Source organism: Schistocerca gregaria, chromosome 5, assembly GCF_023897955.1.
Source record: "Schistocerca gregaria isolate iqSchGreg1 chromosome 5, iqSchGreg1.2, whole genome shotgun sequence".
Classification (NCBI taxonomy): Eukaryota; Metazoa; Arthropoda; class Insecta; order Orthoptera; family Acrididae; genus Schistocerca; species Schistocerca gregaria.
In genome coordinates this window covers 162,592,113-162,612,523 of record NC_064924.1, presented here as the reverse complement: position 1 = coordinate 162,612,523, position 20,411 = coordinate 162,592,113, and the positions used below count along the sequence as shown (strand labels likewise).

The 20,411-nt window shown below is 36.2% G+C and overlaps 1 protein-coding gene across 1 annotated transcript in view; it reads left to right on the top strand.

Moving 5' to 3' along the window:
• Positions 1–16,900, top strand: part of LOC126271950 (neural-cadherin) — a 1,775,154-nt gene extending 1,758,254 nt beyond the window's left edge. The window contains exons 37-40 of the mRNA XM_049974381.1: positions 722–960; positions 5,768–5,968; positions 10,666–10,839; positions 13,363–16,900. Of these exons, the coding sequence (XP_049830338.1) occupies positions 722–960; positions 5,768–5,968; positions 10,666–10,839; positions 13,363–13,475 (727 nt within the window). The 3' untranslated portion in view covers positions 13,476–16,900. The remainder of the gene's footprint in view (positions 1–721; positions 961–5,767; positions 5,969–10,665; positions 10,840–13,362) is intronic.
• The last annotated feature ends 3,511 nt before the right edge of the window (positions 16,901–20,411 follow it).

The window sequence follows — 20,411 nt, the reverse complement described above, 5'->3', positions numbered from 1 at the left end:
GTCAATGGAAGAAACACACTCAAGTTGTCTAATAACATGTAGTTTTATATGTTGTTTTATGGTAAACTACTCTTTCATGCCAATAATGAAATCTTGCAACATTTCTCAGCTGTGGTGAAGGCAAGGTAGTGTCTGCTGACCAAAAGGGGTGTGAGGATAAAAACGAATGCCTGGACAGACCATGTCAAAATGGTGGCACATGCATCAATGAAGAGCCAAAACTTCGTTATCAGTGCTTGTGTCCCGAGGGATACTGGGGGGAAAATTGCGAATTGGTGCAGGAAGGGCGAACTTTGAAACTTAGTATGGGGGCACTTGCAGCCATCTTGGTCTGTCTGCTCATCATCCTTAGTAAGTCACAAAATATTTGGTGATGAGAAATGTAGGAAAGTCCTTTTTCTTTTGCTCATGCGCATGGAAAGTATGTACTCATGTAACAGCCAGCAAATAATTTTGCTTGAATATTGGGAACTGTTTGAATGTCAGATTTGCTCCGCAACTTTAATGGAATTAAATGCCTTTATGTCTTGCACTGACTTTTTTGTATGTTTATGTAGAGGTCATTGCTTATTTCTGTACAGCTTCTTACATTTGTTTCATTGTTTTTTTATTTTTCTTAAATGGTGTTTAGATCTTGCATTTCAGTACTTTTGACTGCAAAGGTCAGTAAGGTTCTTTGTGCATGTAGTTATATTTTTTAATGTTTGTATGTGCTTGCTAGCTGTCCCACTGGATTCCGAATTCAGGGCAGAGATTGTGTAAACGAAGATGAATGTGAATGGAGGCCCTGCCTCAATGGAGGCCGTTGTGTTGACTTTGCTGATGAACGTCATTACGCCTGTCTTTGTCCTCCTGGTTTCAAGGGAATACATTGTGAACTGGAACAGCTTGAATCAGGAATAATTAAACCATCCACAAATTTCATCATAGCCATCATATCTTGTGTGATTCTCTTAATAAGTAAGTTTTAAACAATTTATTTTTATGTATCTCTGTAGATCATGCATGCATGAAAAATATAAGTTAACCTTTTGTCTCACATTTTGTTTTTATTTGTGCAGTGCATTGGTATTTTTCTATTCTATATTATCCTTAGGCAGTTGTTCATACTTGGATTCTATGTTGATAGATGTAATGAATACCTAGAGTAAGCCATTATATAGTAATAATTAATGCATGATTACTGTTATCAATTGCTGACTCCAATTGACATTCATAAATTTTGTGCATATTTACTTAGAAAACATTCAGTAATATCTTTTGTAGTTACTAGCTGTAAAGAAAGGTGTTGCTAATTGCATTCAGTTTTTCTATATATTTATATTTGTCTATTTGGTTGTTCATAACTGCTACAGATTTCTTTCTTTTTGGGTTATTTATCTTTTAACAAGATAAAAGACAGAATTGTAAATGAAAACTTTTCTGTAACTACTTTTCTATTTTCACAATTAATTTCAGAGTGTGATTCATTGGTAACAAATTGTTTAAAGTCAAGTTATGTGGCATCTGCAACTTCTAGGACCAATGTGATTTGTATGTCTAAGCATAAGAGTAAGCTGTGATGTGGATTGCTGGTGTTACAATAATACTTCAGTAAGGAGACTGCTCTTACTTACTTAATAGGTGCATAAAATACAATAACAATACAAAATGACATTAATTTACCATTTGCAATGTGTTCCTCATTCCACATTACATTTGTATTACAAGTTTCTGTCATTAATTGTATGAATTTGTTCCCCAAAAGGGATGTATTTTGTGACCTAAAGCCCTGGACACATCATCATCATCATCATCATCAGTTTGTAGGATTGAATTATCTCTGATTTGTTTACTGCTGAATTATTTTGCTTTGGCATTCCCCCCCCCCCCCCCCCTCCTACTCCCTATGGAAAGGCAATATTTTTGCCAAGTGGACTATCTGAGGCATGATAATTTATTCGACTATCAGTTCCAACCTAAGTACTCATTTTAAGCAGGTCTGTGACACATTGATAAATTAATTAGTAAATTTAAAAAAATCAAAAATGGATTTCAAGAACATGTAATCCACACACCAAGAGTGATATTAAACTTACGTGCAGTAAGGCGTCCTATGAAAGTTTAACATGGTTCTTATTGTGAGAATTGTACACTTGAGTAAATTCAGTTTTTAAATATTGGTGTATTAATTTGTCATGGTATTGCAGAACCACTTGAAAATAGCCCTTTAGGCTGAAATCATCAGTGAAAGAGATGATCATACCTCAGACAGATGGCTAGCTAAATTGTTATCTTTCCATAATATATGATGACCAAAGTGAAAATATTTGCTTTGGTTGATCAATTTTCCTTCTCCTTATTTTGGGATATTGTTCAGCAGTGAATGTGGTGTTCGATTTTCTTGATTTTGATTAAATATGTTTAATTTCTTCCCAATATTTTCATTTCCCCTCCTATCTAGTAATGTGTAACTAGCTGCTGTTCTCAGAAATCTCATCTCTGTATGTTCTGTGCTTTTGATCTATAATTTAATAATCCACATACCAACATTGGTACTCCATCACTTTATTGTTTAAGCAATATATTTCAATAGTTTGAGCAAAGTATTTTTCTGGTACTTTTAAAATGCCATTTATTTGTGTTACATACAAACTGGAATTATTTTAGTTGTCACTTGATACATAAGTGACAATGTTTAAGATCAGGCTGGTTCTCTGATCTTCTTGCGTGAGTGAACTGGCTCACACTCACACCTTGGCGGTAAACAGCCAGCTGCCTCATGTTGAGAAATTGGGGGGGGGGGGGGGGGGGCTGGAGTCGGAACAAAGCAGCTCGACATCTGAAACTATAATTACTAATGTTAGTTCTATGGAGATGTATTGTTCCACTGTGGCTAATTAATGCCATTAGTGGCAGATTTATTTCCCAAGACTGATGCACTGATGAGAAATGACAATAGAATGAAACCATTTCTTTTAACTGGTGATGTGAAGAACATTTGACAGCTACATATGAGACATGATATTTATTAATCCTGATGCAGCCTTATGATTAATGTCATTTTTGGACAAAGTAAATTGTCATCAACTTTATTCACTTGTTAAAAATAAAAACGTTAGGTGTCAATGAATTCTACTTCTGTAGCTTTTCACTAAAGCATCAGTCCCTGGTACCACTTTCTGAGCACATCTAATTTGAAGATATGTGAAATTCTAGTCTGTGGGTGAGCTTCTGTTGGTGAATTTTGTTCTCCTTACTTGTGAAAAAAAGTTGCTCGACAAGTATGTAGGGCCAAACATTGATATAATCATGTGAATTTACAATGAGAAAAATTTTTATATAAATTTACAAGACTTATTTTATTATGAGATGTATCATGCAACTGATTTTCAAACTGTAGGGTTATAAGTATCAACTGTAACTAGCCATCCCACAATGACGTCAGGTACATACTGACGTGCCTGACCTTTTTTGTGAAATTCCTATCTCAGCCATTATGCTCCTTTTGACCAATTTACAAAGAGCTGCCTCCACTTTAAGCACTGCACCATTAAAGACAAGTATAAAGGTTGCATCTTTGGCTTTGGTGAATGTAACACATGGACATTCCTGTGAAGACAGTGCACAGTTTGCACTTCCCCTGCACTACACAATGAGATCTGACTAGCACACATTACCGCAGGCACTCACTTCCCAAGCTGCGAGTGAGTGTAATCACTCCATGGAGAGGATAAAGCAGCAGGAGGGCGAGTGAGTGAGTCTGGAGGAGAAGGTGGAGAGAGGTAGGAGAAGGAAGAGGAGGTAGATGGACAGAGGGAAGAGTAGCTGATAACCAGAATGAGGAGGACTTTAGGATGTATCTATATCCATATTTAGCAATTATGAAGCATTACCAGATTTGATAGTAAATATATAAAACCACTGTCATAGTTAATCTGGCTTGTAGCCTTTAATAGAGTTCCTTGTAAATGATATTCATTCCCAAAATCCAGTTCAGTGGTAGATGTGTGGTATGTGGATAAAAATATTTTTTAACTCTAAGACATACCAGTGTCAAAGAATGAAGTCATAAGTTGCCTCCTTGAGAAAAAGGTTTGACTGTACCACCTCTGCATTCAGATTCTACTGTGGATACTATAGAGGGTGGTAGATGTCATTCAACAGACATCCTTTAATGTGCACCTTTCCGTCAGGACATCACATAATGTTTTGTGATTCATCGCACATTAAACTGCTTCCATTGTTCAACTACCTTGTAATATGACACCATATGCAATGTGGAATGAAGGGTAGTTGTTAATCACCATATAGTCTAGAAACTTGACAGTCTCTGGCTGTCAAAGCAAAACTGCTGATCTGGGCAGTCTGGTCTTGGCAGCAAGAGACTGTGGTCCTGTTTGTGTGGGCTGTGTTTGTGTGAGTGTTACATCTATTCTGATGAAGGCCTGTCTGGTCAAAAGCTTTGTTTGACAGTCTTTTTGTTGTGCCTATCTGCGACTCAATGTCTCTGCTGTATGGTGAGAAGTAACAATCCTTTTCATAATATTGTATACAATGTGACATAGTTCGTAGTTGTCATTAACCTTCATTATGCGATTTGGTGCGTCGCTACTGGGCCAAGAAAACTTTGATCACAGCGAAGACACTGAAAAAGTGTAGTGGTAGGAAAGGAGACAGTTACGTTGTGTAGTTACTTTATTTGTGGTCATGGTAGATTACTGATTTGTCAGAATAACCTTTTCAATATAATTTTGCATTTTTAAAATTTTTTTGGTGCTTGCAATCTTAGGGAGTAAATGATCTGTCTGGTTAGTTGTAGGCTGTGGACATTCCAGCTGATTACTAGTTCCCCATGAAAACAGCAAACAGTTTATGTTAAAATTACAGAGATTTGAATTTTGGTTCATGTACTTGTTACAGCTATGTCACGGAAGCTTCTGATTAAGTTGGAAATTTGGGAATTCTGCAGAGTTACCAATCTGGTCTTCATAAAATTATGGAGAGATAGAATGTACCTTTAGGAGATGAAATTCTGACATCACAAGTAGACACACTTAAAAACAGAAAAAGTATTTATAATTTTCAGAACTGTAAGTTCTCTCCATGGGAGGGATGTGGAAGTCTAAGTGATCTGCCCATCCATTTCAATCTTCTGACATCCCCCTTTAATTCCCAAGAAAAGGAATTAACCATTCAAAAAACTAGGAATAGTTTTTTAAGCTTTTAAGTTTGCCCATTGGTGGTACCAGAATTTTGTCTCCTTAAGGCACTCTGGCTTCTGCTAATTCTAGAGTTTCTCAAGTCAATTCTCTTACTGATACAATTCTGGCCCCTCCTATTTCAAACAGAAGACCTATTTATATGTGTGATGAAGTAGGTGGTATCAAATGGTGTAAACATTATTGTCAATTGGTACACATGTACTTTTCATTACATACCATGCCTTCCCTTCCTGTTTTTCAAAACAGATATTTGTGGTCTGATTTTGTTGGATATTTATAGAAAGATTATGAAATAAGGTACGGAAAACATTTGTCATTATGTGTTAGAACTGCTCAGCTGTGAATATTACTGCAAATAAGCTTTGGAATCATGAAGGTATGTATGTATTGAAGGGCAGTATCTCATATGATGCAGCTGTCCTTTCATTTTTGCATTGTAATTACTCACATTATGTTTCCATCACAGTGTAAGATTTAGCCAAGCCTTTCAGTCAAGAATTTGCAACATTTGGATAGTCTATTATTCTGACTAATAATCGTACCACTTATCTCTCCTATTGCAGTATTGGTCCTAGTCTTCGTAGTGTACAACAGACGCCGTGAAGCTCACATAAAGTATCCAGGACCAGATGATGATGTCCGTGAAAATATTATTAATTATGATGATGAGGGTGGTGGAGAAGATGACATGACAGCTTTTGACATCACACCTCTGCAGATTCCTATTGGGGGGCCAATACCTGAGATGACTGGAAAGATGCCATGTAAGTAATAAACTAAAACATTCTCTCTTAATTCTGCACACAACAATTAAGGTAATTGCTGCTGCATGCACCACAAAACAATTAATAATGTGTTACTGTAATGTAGATGAATATAAATTTTATGCAATAAATTGATGTCACCATGAAACAGAGAGCAGCTGATGAACTGTGGATATTTGCAAATATCTGAAGCAGGAATAGTGCAGAGTACTCTGATATACCACTGATTCTGTTGTGGGTTCTAAGAAGATTTGACAATACTCTGCTGCCTTTTCTTTTCTAGCTTTTACATTTTTTTCACTGTGTATCACTGTGCAGAGTAATGAAATAAAGAGGTATGTTAGTTAAAAGCTCTATGGGTGGTACTACAGAATCTACTCATTTAACATGATGAAGTAAAATAGAGCACCACAGGTATAACATTCAGGCTACACTCTTTCTAAGGATATTAAAAGTGGTGACTGAAATATCATAATATGGATATATTTTATCTACGGCTCTTAATCTAATCATCAAGAGTACTGTATGCTAGAGGCAGCGAACATTGTCAGTATTACCATGTAAGTCCAACTGGCAAGCCTGAAGTCAGACAAAAGTGAATGTTTCTCAATAAAAAGTCAGCAGTACCATGTGATGATAATTTTTGTTGGAATCATTGATTTTCATCAGCAGATCTTTTGGATCATTTTAATCCAAAGTTCATATGGGAAAGTATAACAGAAGCCAGTGAGACAAATTTTCATAGTCAGGGAGTTTGTTAGTTATTCACATGCTCCATGAATCATAATTGAGGTCTCTCAGTGTGATGTGGAACATGACAATTTAAACTATAATACACTTTATCTGTGAAAAATATAGCAACATTCAGAATATTTGTCCTTTACATTATATGTAAGCATACATACACACACACACACACACACACACACACACACACACACACACACACACACACACACACACATACACACCACACGTGCGATGTTTTATACTTAACCATGTTCAATCACACACATATAACATGTTCCTGCATATTCAAAGTTCTCCTATGGGGATGAAGTAGAGTGACATGGTTTGTGTTTGACATTAATTTAAGCATCTCTTACATATTTGTCATCACACGGTATGTGGTCAGGTATTTTTATGTCTAAATACTTCGTCTTTTCTACCTGTTATTAGGGATAAGTGATGGACTGTGTAGGTCATTTGTCCTTCTAGTAATATATTTATGAACTTTACAGTTCTTTTTGAATTCTAAGTGTTGACAATAAAGTTATAAGGAAGTAAATGCGTGAGCCTATTGTCAGTATGCCCAACTGTTTACAAAGTTGTCTATTAGATGTTCTAGACTGGACACCACATATATTTCTGATTAAACACTTTCTGGTCCAGTTTTGTTTCCTTGAAAATATTGATGACATTACAGTCACAAAACTCGAGAGTGATCTCCTCAGTGCCAACCACCATGGATTGTGAAAACATCTGTCATGTGAAACCCAACTAGTAATTTTCTCACATGACATACTGAAAGTTTTGGATCAAAGCACTCACATAGGTGCAGTATTTCTTGATTTCTGAAAAGCATTTGACTTGGTACCACATCTACTCTTACTGTCAAAAGTTTGATCATATGGGGTATCAAGTGACATTTGTGACTGGATTGACGACTTTTTGGTAGGGAGAACACAGCATGTTATCTTGGATGGAGAGTCATCATCAGATGAAGAAGTAACTTCGGATGTACTCCAGGAAAGAGTGTTGGGACCCTTGCTGTTCATGCTCTACTGACCTTTTTAATTGTAATACGGGGCTTTTTGCAGATGATGTAGTTATCTATAATGAAGTACCACCTGAAAAATGCTGCATAAATATTCAATCAGAATTTGCTAAGATTTCAAAGTGGTGCAAAGATTGCGACACTTGCTTTAAATGTTCGGAAATGTAAAATTGTACTCTTCACAAAATGAAAAGCATAGTAGTCTCTGACTATAATATCAATGAGTCACTGTTGGAATCAGCCAACTCATACAAATACCTGGGTGTAACAGTCTGTAGCAATATGAAATGGAATGGTCACATAGGCTCAGTCATGGATAAAGCAGGTCGTAGACTTTGGTTAGTTGGTAGAATACTGGAGAAGTGCAATCAGTCTCCAAAGGAGATTGCTTACAGACCACTCATGCGACTCATCCTATAATATTGCTAGTGTGTGGGATCTGAACCAAATGGGACAACAGGAATATTGTACATACACAATATGGTCACAGGTTTGTTTAATCCAAGGTAGAGTGTCAACAGAGACACGCTTGAAGACAGACATAAGTTATCCCAAGCAAGTCTATTAACAAAATTTCAAGAGCCGGCTTTAAATGATGACTGTGGGAATATACAAGCGCCTACCTATTGGTCACATAGGAATTGCGAGGATAAGATAAGATTAATTACTAGCAGACACAGGGGCATTCAGATAATCATACTTTCTGTGGGCCTCTGTACATGAATGGAATGGGAAGAAACCTAATAACTGGTACTACAGGATGTACCCTCTGCCATGCACCTCACCACTGACCAATGACCAGGGTTTTAGAACATTCTATTTCATCTACAACATTATGAAAATGATAGATTGCTACTCACCAAATGGTGAAGATGTTGAGTTGCAGATAGGCACAACAAAAAGACTGCAGAAAAAGTACACTTTTGGCTGACACATGGCCATTGTCTCTGGCTGCTGTGGCATACTCAGTGAGCCAGAGACAGTGATCATGTGTGTGTGAGTAGGGTTTGCATGAATGTACGTGTTTATGTTGTCTGATTCAAAAGAAGGCCTTTTGGCTGAAATCTTATTTCCTTAGCAGTCTTTTTATTGTGCCTGTGTGCGACACAGCATCTCCACTATGTAGTGAGTAGCAGTCTATCCTTTTCATAATACTGTCATTACTCCATCCTGAATGAAACATTGTTCTATTTCATCTACATTATTCTAACAATGTGGTCAGTCCTAGTATATTACAGGACTTCATGAATGTCCTTAACCTAAGTTCCATAACAGCTCATTTGCATAGAAACAGTTACTAGACATTTTAAAGTAATGAAGTATCTCAATTAGGCTTGATTATAATACTTGCATGATCACCAAAGAGATCAATTTCTGCTTCTTTGATTTACAGTGGCAGATCATTTACCTATAACAAGAATGAGAACAAAAGTAGATGCTGTAGTGTACACTCATAGTGATCATTTCTCATTCTGTAGAAGCTGTTTCTTTGCTTACATACTGAATTTTCTTAGCATCACACCAATGAACCGAAGTGTGCACCTGCTTTACCTATAACAGAGCTGGTGTGATCATACCACTTTGTATCTACACAGAATGATGCACAAAGGAGGTTGTTTGTATCAGGTGACTGATTCGTGCTATAGCTCGCTGATATTGTAGCCATGAAGTATGTATATCTGCTTTTTGTGAAGTGTATAATTTTACATTTCTGAACATTTAAAACTAGTTGACAATCTTTGCACCACCACGAAACCTTATCAAAATGGCTGAATATTTGTGCACTTTTTCAAATAGTATGTCATTATAGATAACTACATCATTTACAGAATTTCTGAAATTAATGTTAACATTATCTGTCAGGTCATCAATGCACATCATGAACAACTAGGGTCCCATTTATTTTCGTGGGACACCCCTGAAGTTACTTTTACATCTGTTGATGACTCTCCAACCAAGATTACATGCTGCATTGTCCCCACTAAAAATTCCTCAAGCCTGCCACAACTTTTGTTCAATACCCGTAGGATCACACATTCATAAATAAGCTTTGGTGTGGTACTGAGACAAATGCTTCTTGAAGGTCAAGAAATACTACATCTAACTTGATCCATAACTTTCAGGATGTTGTGGAAAGAGCATGAGTTTTTGGGATCCTTGCTGGGTGGCATGGATTTGTTCATTCTGTTTGAAATATATTGTTAATTTAAACTCAGAATATACTCAAAGATTTTACAACAGATAGATGTTGATGAAATCTGCAAATAGTTTTGTGAACCACTTCTGCAGCCCTTCTCATGGGGTTGGCTTCTGCCTATCTTCCACGCCCCCCACCCCCCACCCCCCCTCCCCTTCCCTCTTGGAATTTGCAGTATACTATCATTAGAAAGGGAGCTAATAAATTAGTCATAAATTCATAACCATCATGCCCTGGTGCCATGTTCAGTTTAATCAATTTCAGTGCTCAATGCTACTGACCCTAATATTCAATATCCTCATCTCTGCAGTTGTGTGAGAGTAAGCTGGGGAATCCTGCTTTGTGTAGGACTACTTGAATGCAGAGTTCCGCATTTCTGCTTTTGCATTTTTACTCTCAACTTCAGTTCATGTGTCATTACTGACTGTCAGGGCACTAATGCTGATATCAATAACAGCGATTACATATGACCAGAATTTCTTTGGGTTTTGAGGAAGGTCTATTCTTGACAAACGGAAGACATTTAAAGAGAAATTGTTATTAAACACTGATAACAACTCATTATTCAAATGTTATATTTATAGATACATCGCAGATTTTCTATGATTGCTTATATAATAGATTTTTAGTCATTTACGTACAAGTTATTCAGTTAAAATATTTTGCTTTTATTAATGGTATCTCAAACCGGTTCATGAGCATTTTATTAAATGTTCCTTGCAGATTCACATTTTCCGGTGCCTCCTTTGGGGTCTGAGCCAAATGTCGGTGTCTTTATTGAAGAACACAAGAAACGTGCTGATGCAGATCCTAATGCTCCTCCATTTGATGACTTGAGGAACTATGCATATGAGGGAGGCGGTAGTACAGCAGGCTCTTTATCATCTTTAGCATCTGGTTTGTATCAGTTTATCCTGTTGTTATTATCCACTATTCTGCTAAATAATGTATATCTTAGCTTATACTAGTTAATGTGAATACTGAGCAATTGTTTTGAATGAAGAAGCCAACAATTTACTTTTAGTTACAGCTGCAAGATTACATTCACAATTTTTTACTGTCACAGAGTTTCCCTTGTTGACAGCATCTGTAACCTTTTAATTCTGTATGAGTTCAGATCTTCATGCATCTTACATGTAGTGTATACGAAGTGTTAACAAGGCAGCTTGTCCCATCAACTACTAGACGTAAACACTGAAACACTGAAACTCTTGTTACAAGTTTCCTATGAGAAACTGGATGCTGTAGGGCAATATGCAGTTAAGAACTTTTTGTTATTGTGGGCAATGGAGAGGCACCAACAGTACCGAAGGACTGTTATTTCAAATGTGGAAATGGAAGCAGGTTTAGAGAAACAATTTTATGTGGGACACATTAATATCTCATAGAAAACAACCAGATGTGACAAATGTGTTGATTGTGCCAAATACATACATCTTCATTTCATTCACACTTGCAATATCATGAAAGGAGCCATTTTGAACCCATCAAATGCAGTTATGGCTCACGGTAATTCAGTAAGTTTACTACTTCATTTCTTGGATCCCCAGATTCTGTGATTATTTTTAGATGTAAACCAGCTCTTGTAGAGGAGCAAGACAATAAAGTAGACACCATGAGTTTATAACACAAAATAAACAACAATTTGCACACTCAGTGGACCAGTTGAAGTTACTGAAAATTGATGATGTAGTTAGTACGTAAATTTGTAGTCCATTGATATGAGAACAAATGGTGTTTGGGTTCATGGAGAGAGCAGTCAACAATGAAGTTATTCTAAGTAATTACCCACTACACATTCCACATTTGCTGTTTTTTTTTTTTTTTTTTTTTTTTTTTTTTTTTTTTTTTTTTTTTTTTTTTTTTTTTTTGCAGTAGCTTGGTAGGATGTCCTTTGTCTGAAAACACGTTACAGTTTATGTTTGACATCTGTATTGTCTGTGACTTGGTGGATTACTGTTGGACTACAAATTCTCAGTTAATCCTAGGATTTTTTATGACATCTATCACTGCTTTCACAACTAGCAGTAATGTGTATACTTGTATAGTCCCATTTGCATCATCGTTTGAAGTCTGTATCAAACTTAGATCCTCCTATAACGGGCTGGGCAAGTCAGTTCAGCATTCAGAGGTGAGAGGAAGGCAAGGACTTTACACCTCCAATTGAGCCACACCTAGTAAAACACTGTCATATTCAAATGTACATTTGGGTTGAGGGCAGCTTAATCATCTTACTAGCTGGCAAACCTGACATTGCTTGGGTATTCATTTTGCCAATTTGCTATTAGAAATGAAAACTGAACTGTGTTTGCACTGTAATATAAAAAAATCATTATTATGTATTCATGAAAACACCTTTGAGATCATGCAGTAGACATAACGTGAGACAATACCAGGCAGTTTCTGTATGCCGGGCACAGCTGCTTTGTGTGTCTACAATGTGATTTTTGTAAACGTCTCTATGGAAACGCCTTTCTGTAGCTCTATACATGGTTGCTGTTTTTGCCTACAGTTGTTTGTGCTTCACAGTTTAAAGCTGTCAGAAGTTCTGCCAGGTGTCAGGGATTTCCTTAAGGGATTTCCTTAAGTGAACTCAACTGTAGGATCATCTTAGTGGTAAAGAATAGATGTATTAAAACTTAATGCACAAGGCAGCAGTTTTCACAATCACAACGTTTATGATGTCATATCTCCAAAACTGTAATAAGTAGGAGATTCTTACCCCAACAGCAATTGTTGCCTAATAGTAAGGGATTTGTACACAAAATTTGGTTGGAATCAGTACAGTGGTTTAGGAGGAGATGTGAAACATATATACATACATACGTACATGTGTATAATATGTATGGGTCTGCATCTTGGTTCTAAGTGGGCAGTTTCACCTAGTTTTTGGATACTATATTCAGAGGTTTGGCCTTATTAATGATCACCACTAAATTGCCTGTGTGCATATAAGGGTGTAGAAGAACTGTCTGCCTTGGAGATGCCCACTATTCATGTGTACCTGAGTACCTGCTATTATGGTTAACATTGAAACTTTAAGTAAGCATTAGCACAAAGCAATGGATATAGGTAGATTTTAAGTGACTTGCTGAATTGTCCCTGTATTAATTCATTTGATTAAGTGCCTTAGTAATTAAAAACTTCCCATTATAAATAAGCTTAAGAAGGCCTCATTCATCATGTAATTCTTATAGGAATTGGTTAAGTTTTGTAAATTTGGATCCATATCTTTGTAAGTGGAAGGAGTATTAAAAATTTAGCAAATAGGCTGAATCATGGGATCAAGCTTATGTAATGTCATCAGTTATGGTCTCCAGATAAATGAGCAAGAGACAAAAATATTAAGATATTTTATAATGCTATATATACTTACTTCCATTAAGCATCTGAAGCAGACTTGTAAATTATTTGTTTCAGGCACTGATGACAATGAGCAGGACTTTGATTATTTGGGTGCATGGGGTCCACGGTTTGACAAACTGGCTGATATGTATGGACAAGAAGGTGAAGAAAGTGAAGAAGAACAGTAAAGGGAAGCTACAGTCCTCCACCAGTCATTTTTAGCAGAGTCTGTTAGATATTTACTGCAGTGCAGGTGGTTTGAACACCTCATTTTGAGGTGAGTCGAAACAGAAGCATTTATCATGTGCTGTAGACAAGAACTGTGTTGGCACTAATCTGATCTCGTTGGTAGGGAGAATCTGAAGCCCTAGTCTATCCCTGGCACTCTATTCCTTTTACATGGACCTGCCCTGTGCCAGATATTTACCTCAACTCAGGATTTGCAGATTAACTCACACTGTTATAGTATCTTATATGAAGAAAAGAATTTGTTCATGTAGAGGTAAGATTCCTCTTACTGAACAACATGGACTGTCTAATTCCTGTTCCTCATAGGTCACTATCCCAGAAACTGGCCTAAAAATTCATACTTTTGATATAAGAAGAAGAAAAAGATGAAGTCAATTACTTCGGGCATATAGAAGAACTGATTTCAGGGGGATAAAGTTACAGTCTCAAAGTTCGTGATGCAGGCCACAGGCCTTTTTCTTGGTAGTATACCTATGATGCTCCTAGGCCTTTTTAAGTGAGATTATGCGAAAGTAATTTTAAGACAAATAAGACTGTAAAGGCCCACAATCAACGTGAGTCTCACTATGCTGTGTTCTTGAGTATAGGATGAGCACGATGCCAGTATTTATAAACAAGTGTACATGTATTGTTCTCTTAATGTGAATCAATTGTAACTGTGAATGTTTTGTACATAGTTGTCATAGAGTAGAGATGAGTTACGTAACTGTGAAAAAGTTTGTCCTGTACTGTAGATTATGAACTGTAAATAGGTTGTCATTGTGTTGTAATGTTTAAAGTACAGTATACCAAGCCAAGGATTAGTAATTTATTTCATGTTTACATTGTAATATTATGGGCTCAACTTGAAAGAAGGCTACTGTGCTCATCTTTCCTCCAAGGCCACAGTTTCTGTGACATTTCTGTATGTGTATGATTTGTATTTGTTCCTGTTCATATGAGCGTGGATGTATGAGAGTGTGTGTCAGTTAAAAAAAGTCGCAAGTGGCTGTTGAGCGTTGTGCCATTCCTCAAGTAAGAAAGGACTGGGTAATTGAGTGTAGTATGAAAGATATATATAGTTTGATTGTCAGCACACTAGCTGGAAATAAATCAAAAAGGTAGCTTGGAGAATGTATTTATTATTCTTTTACCCTTCTTCTTTTGGCATGAAATTATGTCAATTATGAGAATGTGTAGTGTAAACTCACAGAAAAATCACATTAATGTTTTGCACTTGTGTATCAATTTGTAGTGTTAGTCATATTTTAATACATGTACAATGTAAAATACTTTGGTCTTCATTCAAAATGTATAATTATGTGTATCATCATACTTACGTTGTGATGGTGTGATTGTTTGAGTAAAGTGTGTAACTTATTTGTGTGTTCAAGACCTTAGTAAGGAGATTTATTTGTACTTTAGTTAATTAATTGTTCTAGTATATTTTAAGCTCTGTAGCCAAAGTAATCATTTCAGTTTTGTATTTCTTTTTGTGAGTCATGCCATCCTAATAACTGTTTTTTTTAACTACTGTATCAGATTTTGTCATATTGAATAATTAATTGCACCAGTTTATAAAATGGTAATTATTTTTTCTGTTTTCATTTCTGCTATTGAAGTAGTACTCTTATGTAACTGCAAGCAGTAAACTGCCTCATACATTCAGTGTAGCAGCTGAACAAAATGAATGGTAAAATCTGTATGTGATAAATATTGTGACTGTGCTGTTGATGAGTTCATCAACAGAAAGTGGCCACAGGACAGTTCTCCTGTTGGAGATCTGGTACATGTTTTCAATTTCTTATACTAAACAGGACTGACAGTTTTTTAAGAATTAATTTTTCTATCTTTATGGTGATGAATGGGATACTTTGTACATGTTAAAGATAATGCTCAAAAACAAAAGCTCTCCAGTACTCTGTAACTTATGTTGCAAACTCTAATGGGGTGAACTTTTTTTGTTCAGAATAGTGGTGTAATAATAATTTGTTCATGTAGTATCTGAATATTTCTATTGTCTTACATTGTTGCTTCTACAATCATTTTTTTAAATTTGTTAACTTTTTCCTGATATCGCTTTTGTTTATAAGATTGCAAGAAATTAACATATACAGCTTCAGTAAGCACAAAATTGGGAAAATTATATTAAAAAAGCATTTGGGATTATTGACCATATGTTAATTAAATATAATTTCACATAATAAATAAAAATCCAGTAACTGAAACAGGCAATCAGTTGTCTGAGGCAATTAGTAATAAGAGAATATGTAACTGAAAACCCTGATATCTAGATATTGTGTCAGGCTGTGACAATTGGCTCAAATTTGTAGAGAAGTTACATCAGTATTAGTGCTCATGAAAGCCTTCTGCATGGCATGGTGTGTAAAATAATGTGTGAGAAAGCAAGTAACTGTGGTTCATTTTCATGACGATATAATGTAAAACTGCAGTTAAAGGCATGTAATCTAAAAGCTCAAATTGTCACTGCCATTACAGAATTTAATGAACATTTCTACCACTTTGATTCAAAACACAGTGTAAAGATCAAAATGAAAAAGAAGTACATCTATGTAAATTTTTGGGCATAGTTCAGCATGAGATATTCAGATATTTTTTAATCACTGAGAGAAGTAAGGAGGCAGTACTCTGCCTACATAGTGACAAGAAAAGGAGATTTTGTACAATTTTGAACTAATAGGAAAGCCACATTACACTCCTCATTATCACCATTATCACATCAAACATTATGATTGTTTCTTACATGAACCATGATACACTGACTGTGGGTTAATTAAAAACCACTAAATTCTGTCCTTAATGACTTTTGAGACATATTTGTTGTTTTATTTTTATTATATTTATATAACTGTAAAATGTGTTTCAGTAGTGCATATTGAAAAAAATGATAGATTTGTGACTAATGTGAACTCAGAGGTTGTGGTAGCTTGCTGATAGTTTTATTTATGGACATACATTTTTGCATATTGTTTAAATATTAATATTGAAAATCAGCAGTTGGACCAAAAATGACAGTCATTCTCTAAAACTAGCACCGGAAAGTTGGAAAAGTTTTTTTGTATCTGAAGTCATTGAAACTTTAATTGTATTCCAAAACATAAATTGCAATGCGTGAAACTGAAAATTAACCCAGAGAAGTGGTTCAGTGTGCGGTTACAGTATTTGTACCTTCATCTACATTGTTATGTATTGGATGTGCATGATATTTTTTGAATTTCATTTCTAGAACTGTATGCTGTAATTTCATTATGTGAGCAAGGTGCAAGCCAACATGACAGAACCTTAATCCCTGAGCTTGCTATGTTAATTGTGTAATTTTTCATTGCCAACTGAAATCTTGGAATAATAAAGTGTAATTTATAATTTTGATTGTTTCATTTAACCTTAGATTTCTCTCGATTTTTGAGATTGCAGTATTTTATATTACAACAGAGTTATTTGTGTTCATGAGTGAGTAATTATCACCATATCCTTTGATGTCTTTTTCATCCATTTGAGTTAGCAGTCCTATTTGTATTCATTTCCTCACATAGCTTTTATGCAACTGATGTGGAAATTTGATGTTAAGTAATTTAATCCATGCTCCCTTGTTTTTAAGTTTTCTGTATAGTTTGATAGTACAAACAGTACCATCAGTGTCAATTCAGTGCAGAGAAACGATTAGTAAATCTGGTTTTCATCTGATTATTGGTAGACTTGGTCAGTACAACTTGAATCACAGTAAAAGTATGATGTGGAAGGCAACAGGATGACACCACATTACTTTCGAAGTATTACAACGTGGAGAATACAGAGAATAATGTTGACATTACTGACCATGGGACTCAAACCGTGAGATTCGTCAGGTGTATGAGTGAGGTGCCCCAGGTTGATACCTGGGAAAAGCCTTTCATTATGAAGAAAATTATTATCAGCAATAATGACAAAATGACTCTAAGAAATCAAATTGTAAGTGCAATAAAATGAACCCAAAAGTATTTGCTCCCTCCTGGTTTTTCAATGCGAACTGAACATATTCATTCCCAGCAGCAGACCTTTCTTAGACTGGGCTAGTCTAATCTGGTAGGTCCACTACATGGAGTTGCTGTCAGCTGTTGAAAATGGTGGTTGTGCTTCACACTTCCATAATGTACGAGCAACAAAGTGTGATGAATTTTCTGCAGAGTAAGGGACAAGCATCCATAAAAATCCACAGGGAAATGCAGCCAACATAGGGGGGAGGGGGGGGGGGGGGGGGGGGTGTTGAATTGAGAAGTGTGAGGTGGTTGTGCTGTGAGTCTTGCAAAAAGTCATGAAGGCTTACAAGATGTTGAATGTATAAGAAGGCTGCATTTGTCACTGACTGATGACAACATTCCCTCCCTGCATGCTATGGTGAAAGTGGATTGCATATGGGAGTGTTAACATTGTCATTCATGCATCCTTAGGATACCGGAAGGTTTCATGTCTGTTGGTGGGTGCCTAAGCAGTTGGATGACATGATGAAAGCAAGCAAATGATTCCTTCACAGTGGTGTATTGAGGAGGGCAACAGTTTTCTGAACCGTATCGTGACTGGCAACGAAATGTGGATACTGCATTTCATGCCAGAATTGAAGCAGCAAAGCGTGATGTGGAAATACCCAGGTTTGCATGTGGCAAAAAATTCTGTTTTTATTTTTTTAAATGTAAAGTTCCATAGGACCAAATTGAGGAGCAAATCTTCAAGGTCACGGAACATGTCAGTACAAGAAATTACTTTATGAATCTGAAAAAAGTCCAGCCATAAGTTTAAGTAAACGCAATCAACCATACGACAAGAAACAGCTTAATTTTTCAAGGAACTCCTCAGCAGAATAGGAGTGACCCATGAGAAAACTCTTTAGTTTTGATTTGAAAGTGCGTGAATTATTGCTAAGATTTTTGAATTTTAGTGGTAGCTTATTGAAAATGGTTGCAGCAGTATAATGCACACATTTCTGCACAAGAGTTAAGTAAGTCCGATCCAAATGCAGGTTTGATTTCTGCCAAGTATTAACCAAGTGAAAGCTAATTATTCTTGGGCATGAGCTAATATTGTTAACAAGAAATGACAGTAAGGAATATATATATTGTTAGGCCAATGTCAAAATACCCAGACTCGTGAACAGGGGTCAACAAGAGGTTCATGGACTTACACCACTTTTTGCCCAAACCACCCATTCCTGAGTCAAAAATATCCTTTTAGAATTAAAAGAGTTACTCCAAAATATAGAACTGTAAGACATAAGTGAATGAAAATAAGCAAAGTAGACTAATTTTCATGTCGAAAAATCACTCACTTCAGATACCATTTGAATAGTAAAAATGGCAGCATTAAGTCTTTGAACAAGATCCTGAATGTGGGCTTTCCATGACAGTTTACTATCTATCTGAGCACCTAAAAATCTGAACTGTTCAGTTTCACTTATGCCCATTCTGTGAAATTAAAATGTCAGGTTTTGTTTAATTGTGTGTTAGAAACTGTAAAAACTGAATCTTACTGTGATTTAGCATTAGTTTATTTTATACAAGCCATGAACTTAAGTCATGAATTGTACTATTTGAAACCAAGCCAATGTTGCACACAACATCCTTTACTACCAAGCTAGTGCCTTCAGCAAAGAGAAATATAGAGTAACCTGTCGTACTAGAGGGCATATCATTTATATAAATAAGGGACATGAGTGACTCCAACACTGATCCCTGGGATACCCCCACTTGACAATGACCCACTCAGACCCCACATCACAGCCATTCTCAACACTGTGAACAATGATCTTTTGGTGTCTGTTGCTAAAGTAAGAGGTGACCCAATTGTGAGCTACTCCCCGTATTCCGTAATGGTCCAACTTCTGGCTCAATATTTTGTTATCAACACAATCAAACGCCTTAGATAAATCAAAAAATATGCCTAGCATTTGAAACCTTTTGCTTAACCCATCCAGTACCTCACAAAGAAAAGAAAATATAGCATTTTCAGTTGTTAAACGTCTTCTGAAGCTGAACTGTGCATTTGATAGCAAATTGTGTGGTATAAAATGATCAATTATCCTTACATACAAAGCCTTTTCAATAACTTTAACAAACACTGATGGAATAGAAACAGGTCTGAAATTGTCTACATTATCCATTTCTCACTTTTTATAAAGTGGCTTTACTGCTGAGTACTTTCATTGTTCAGGAAACTGACCATTCCTAAAGGAAAACTTAAAAGCACAGCTAAATACAGGGCTGACATGTGCAGCACAGTACTTTAATATTCTGCTAGGCACTCCATCATATCCATGAGAGTCCTTAGTCTTCAGTGATTTAATTATTGACTCAACCTCCCCCTTGTCTGTATCACAGACTTGGAAAGGCATTTGACAACAGAGTTATAAGGTTCTCTGTAGAAACTAAATTTTTATTCAATTCACCAGCAATGCTCAGAAAATGACTGTTAAATACTGTACATGTATCTGATTTATCAGTAACAGAAATATTTTCACTACGAACTGACTTTACATTGTCGCCCTTGTTCTGCTGACCAGACACTTCCTTCTGTGCAATTAGTTGGAAAATGGATAATAGTGGTCTTCTGGGATTGCCATGGACTTTCCCTACTGTATTTCAGGCCACTAGGTGCAACCACCAATGCTGACAATTATTGTTACTCACTGTTATGTCTGTAAGAAGCACCAAGGAATTCTCGATGTGGACAATATGGTTACCCTCCACGACAATGCAAAGTCCACATATGGCAATCAGAGCTACCAACAAGCTCTGGTCATTTCACTGGGAGAGACTGGATCACTTACCATATGTTTGAACCTTGCCCCCTAGTCATTTCCACATTTTGGTCTTCTCAGGATGTTCCTGGTAGCAGAACAGTGATTC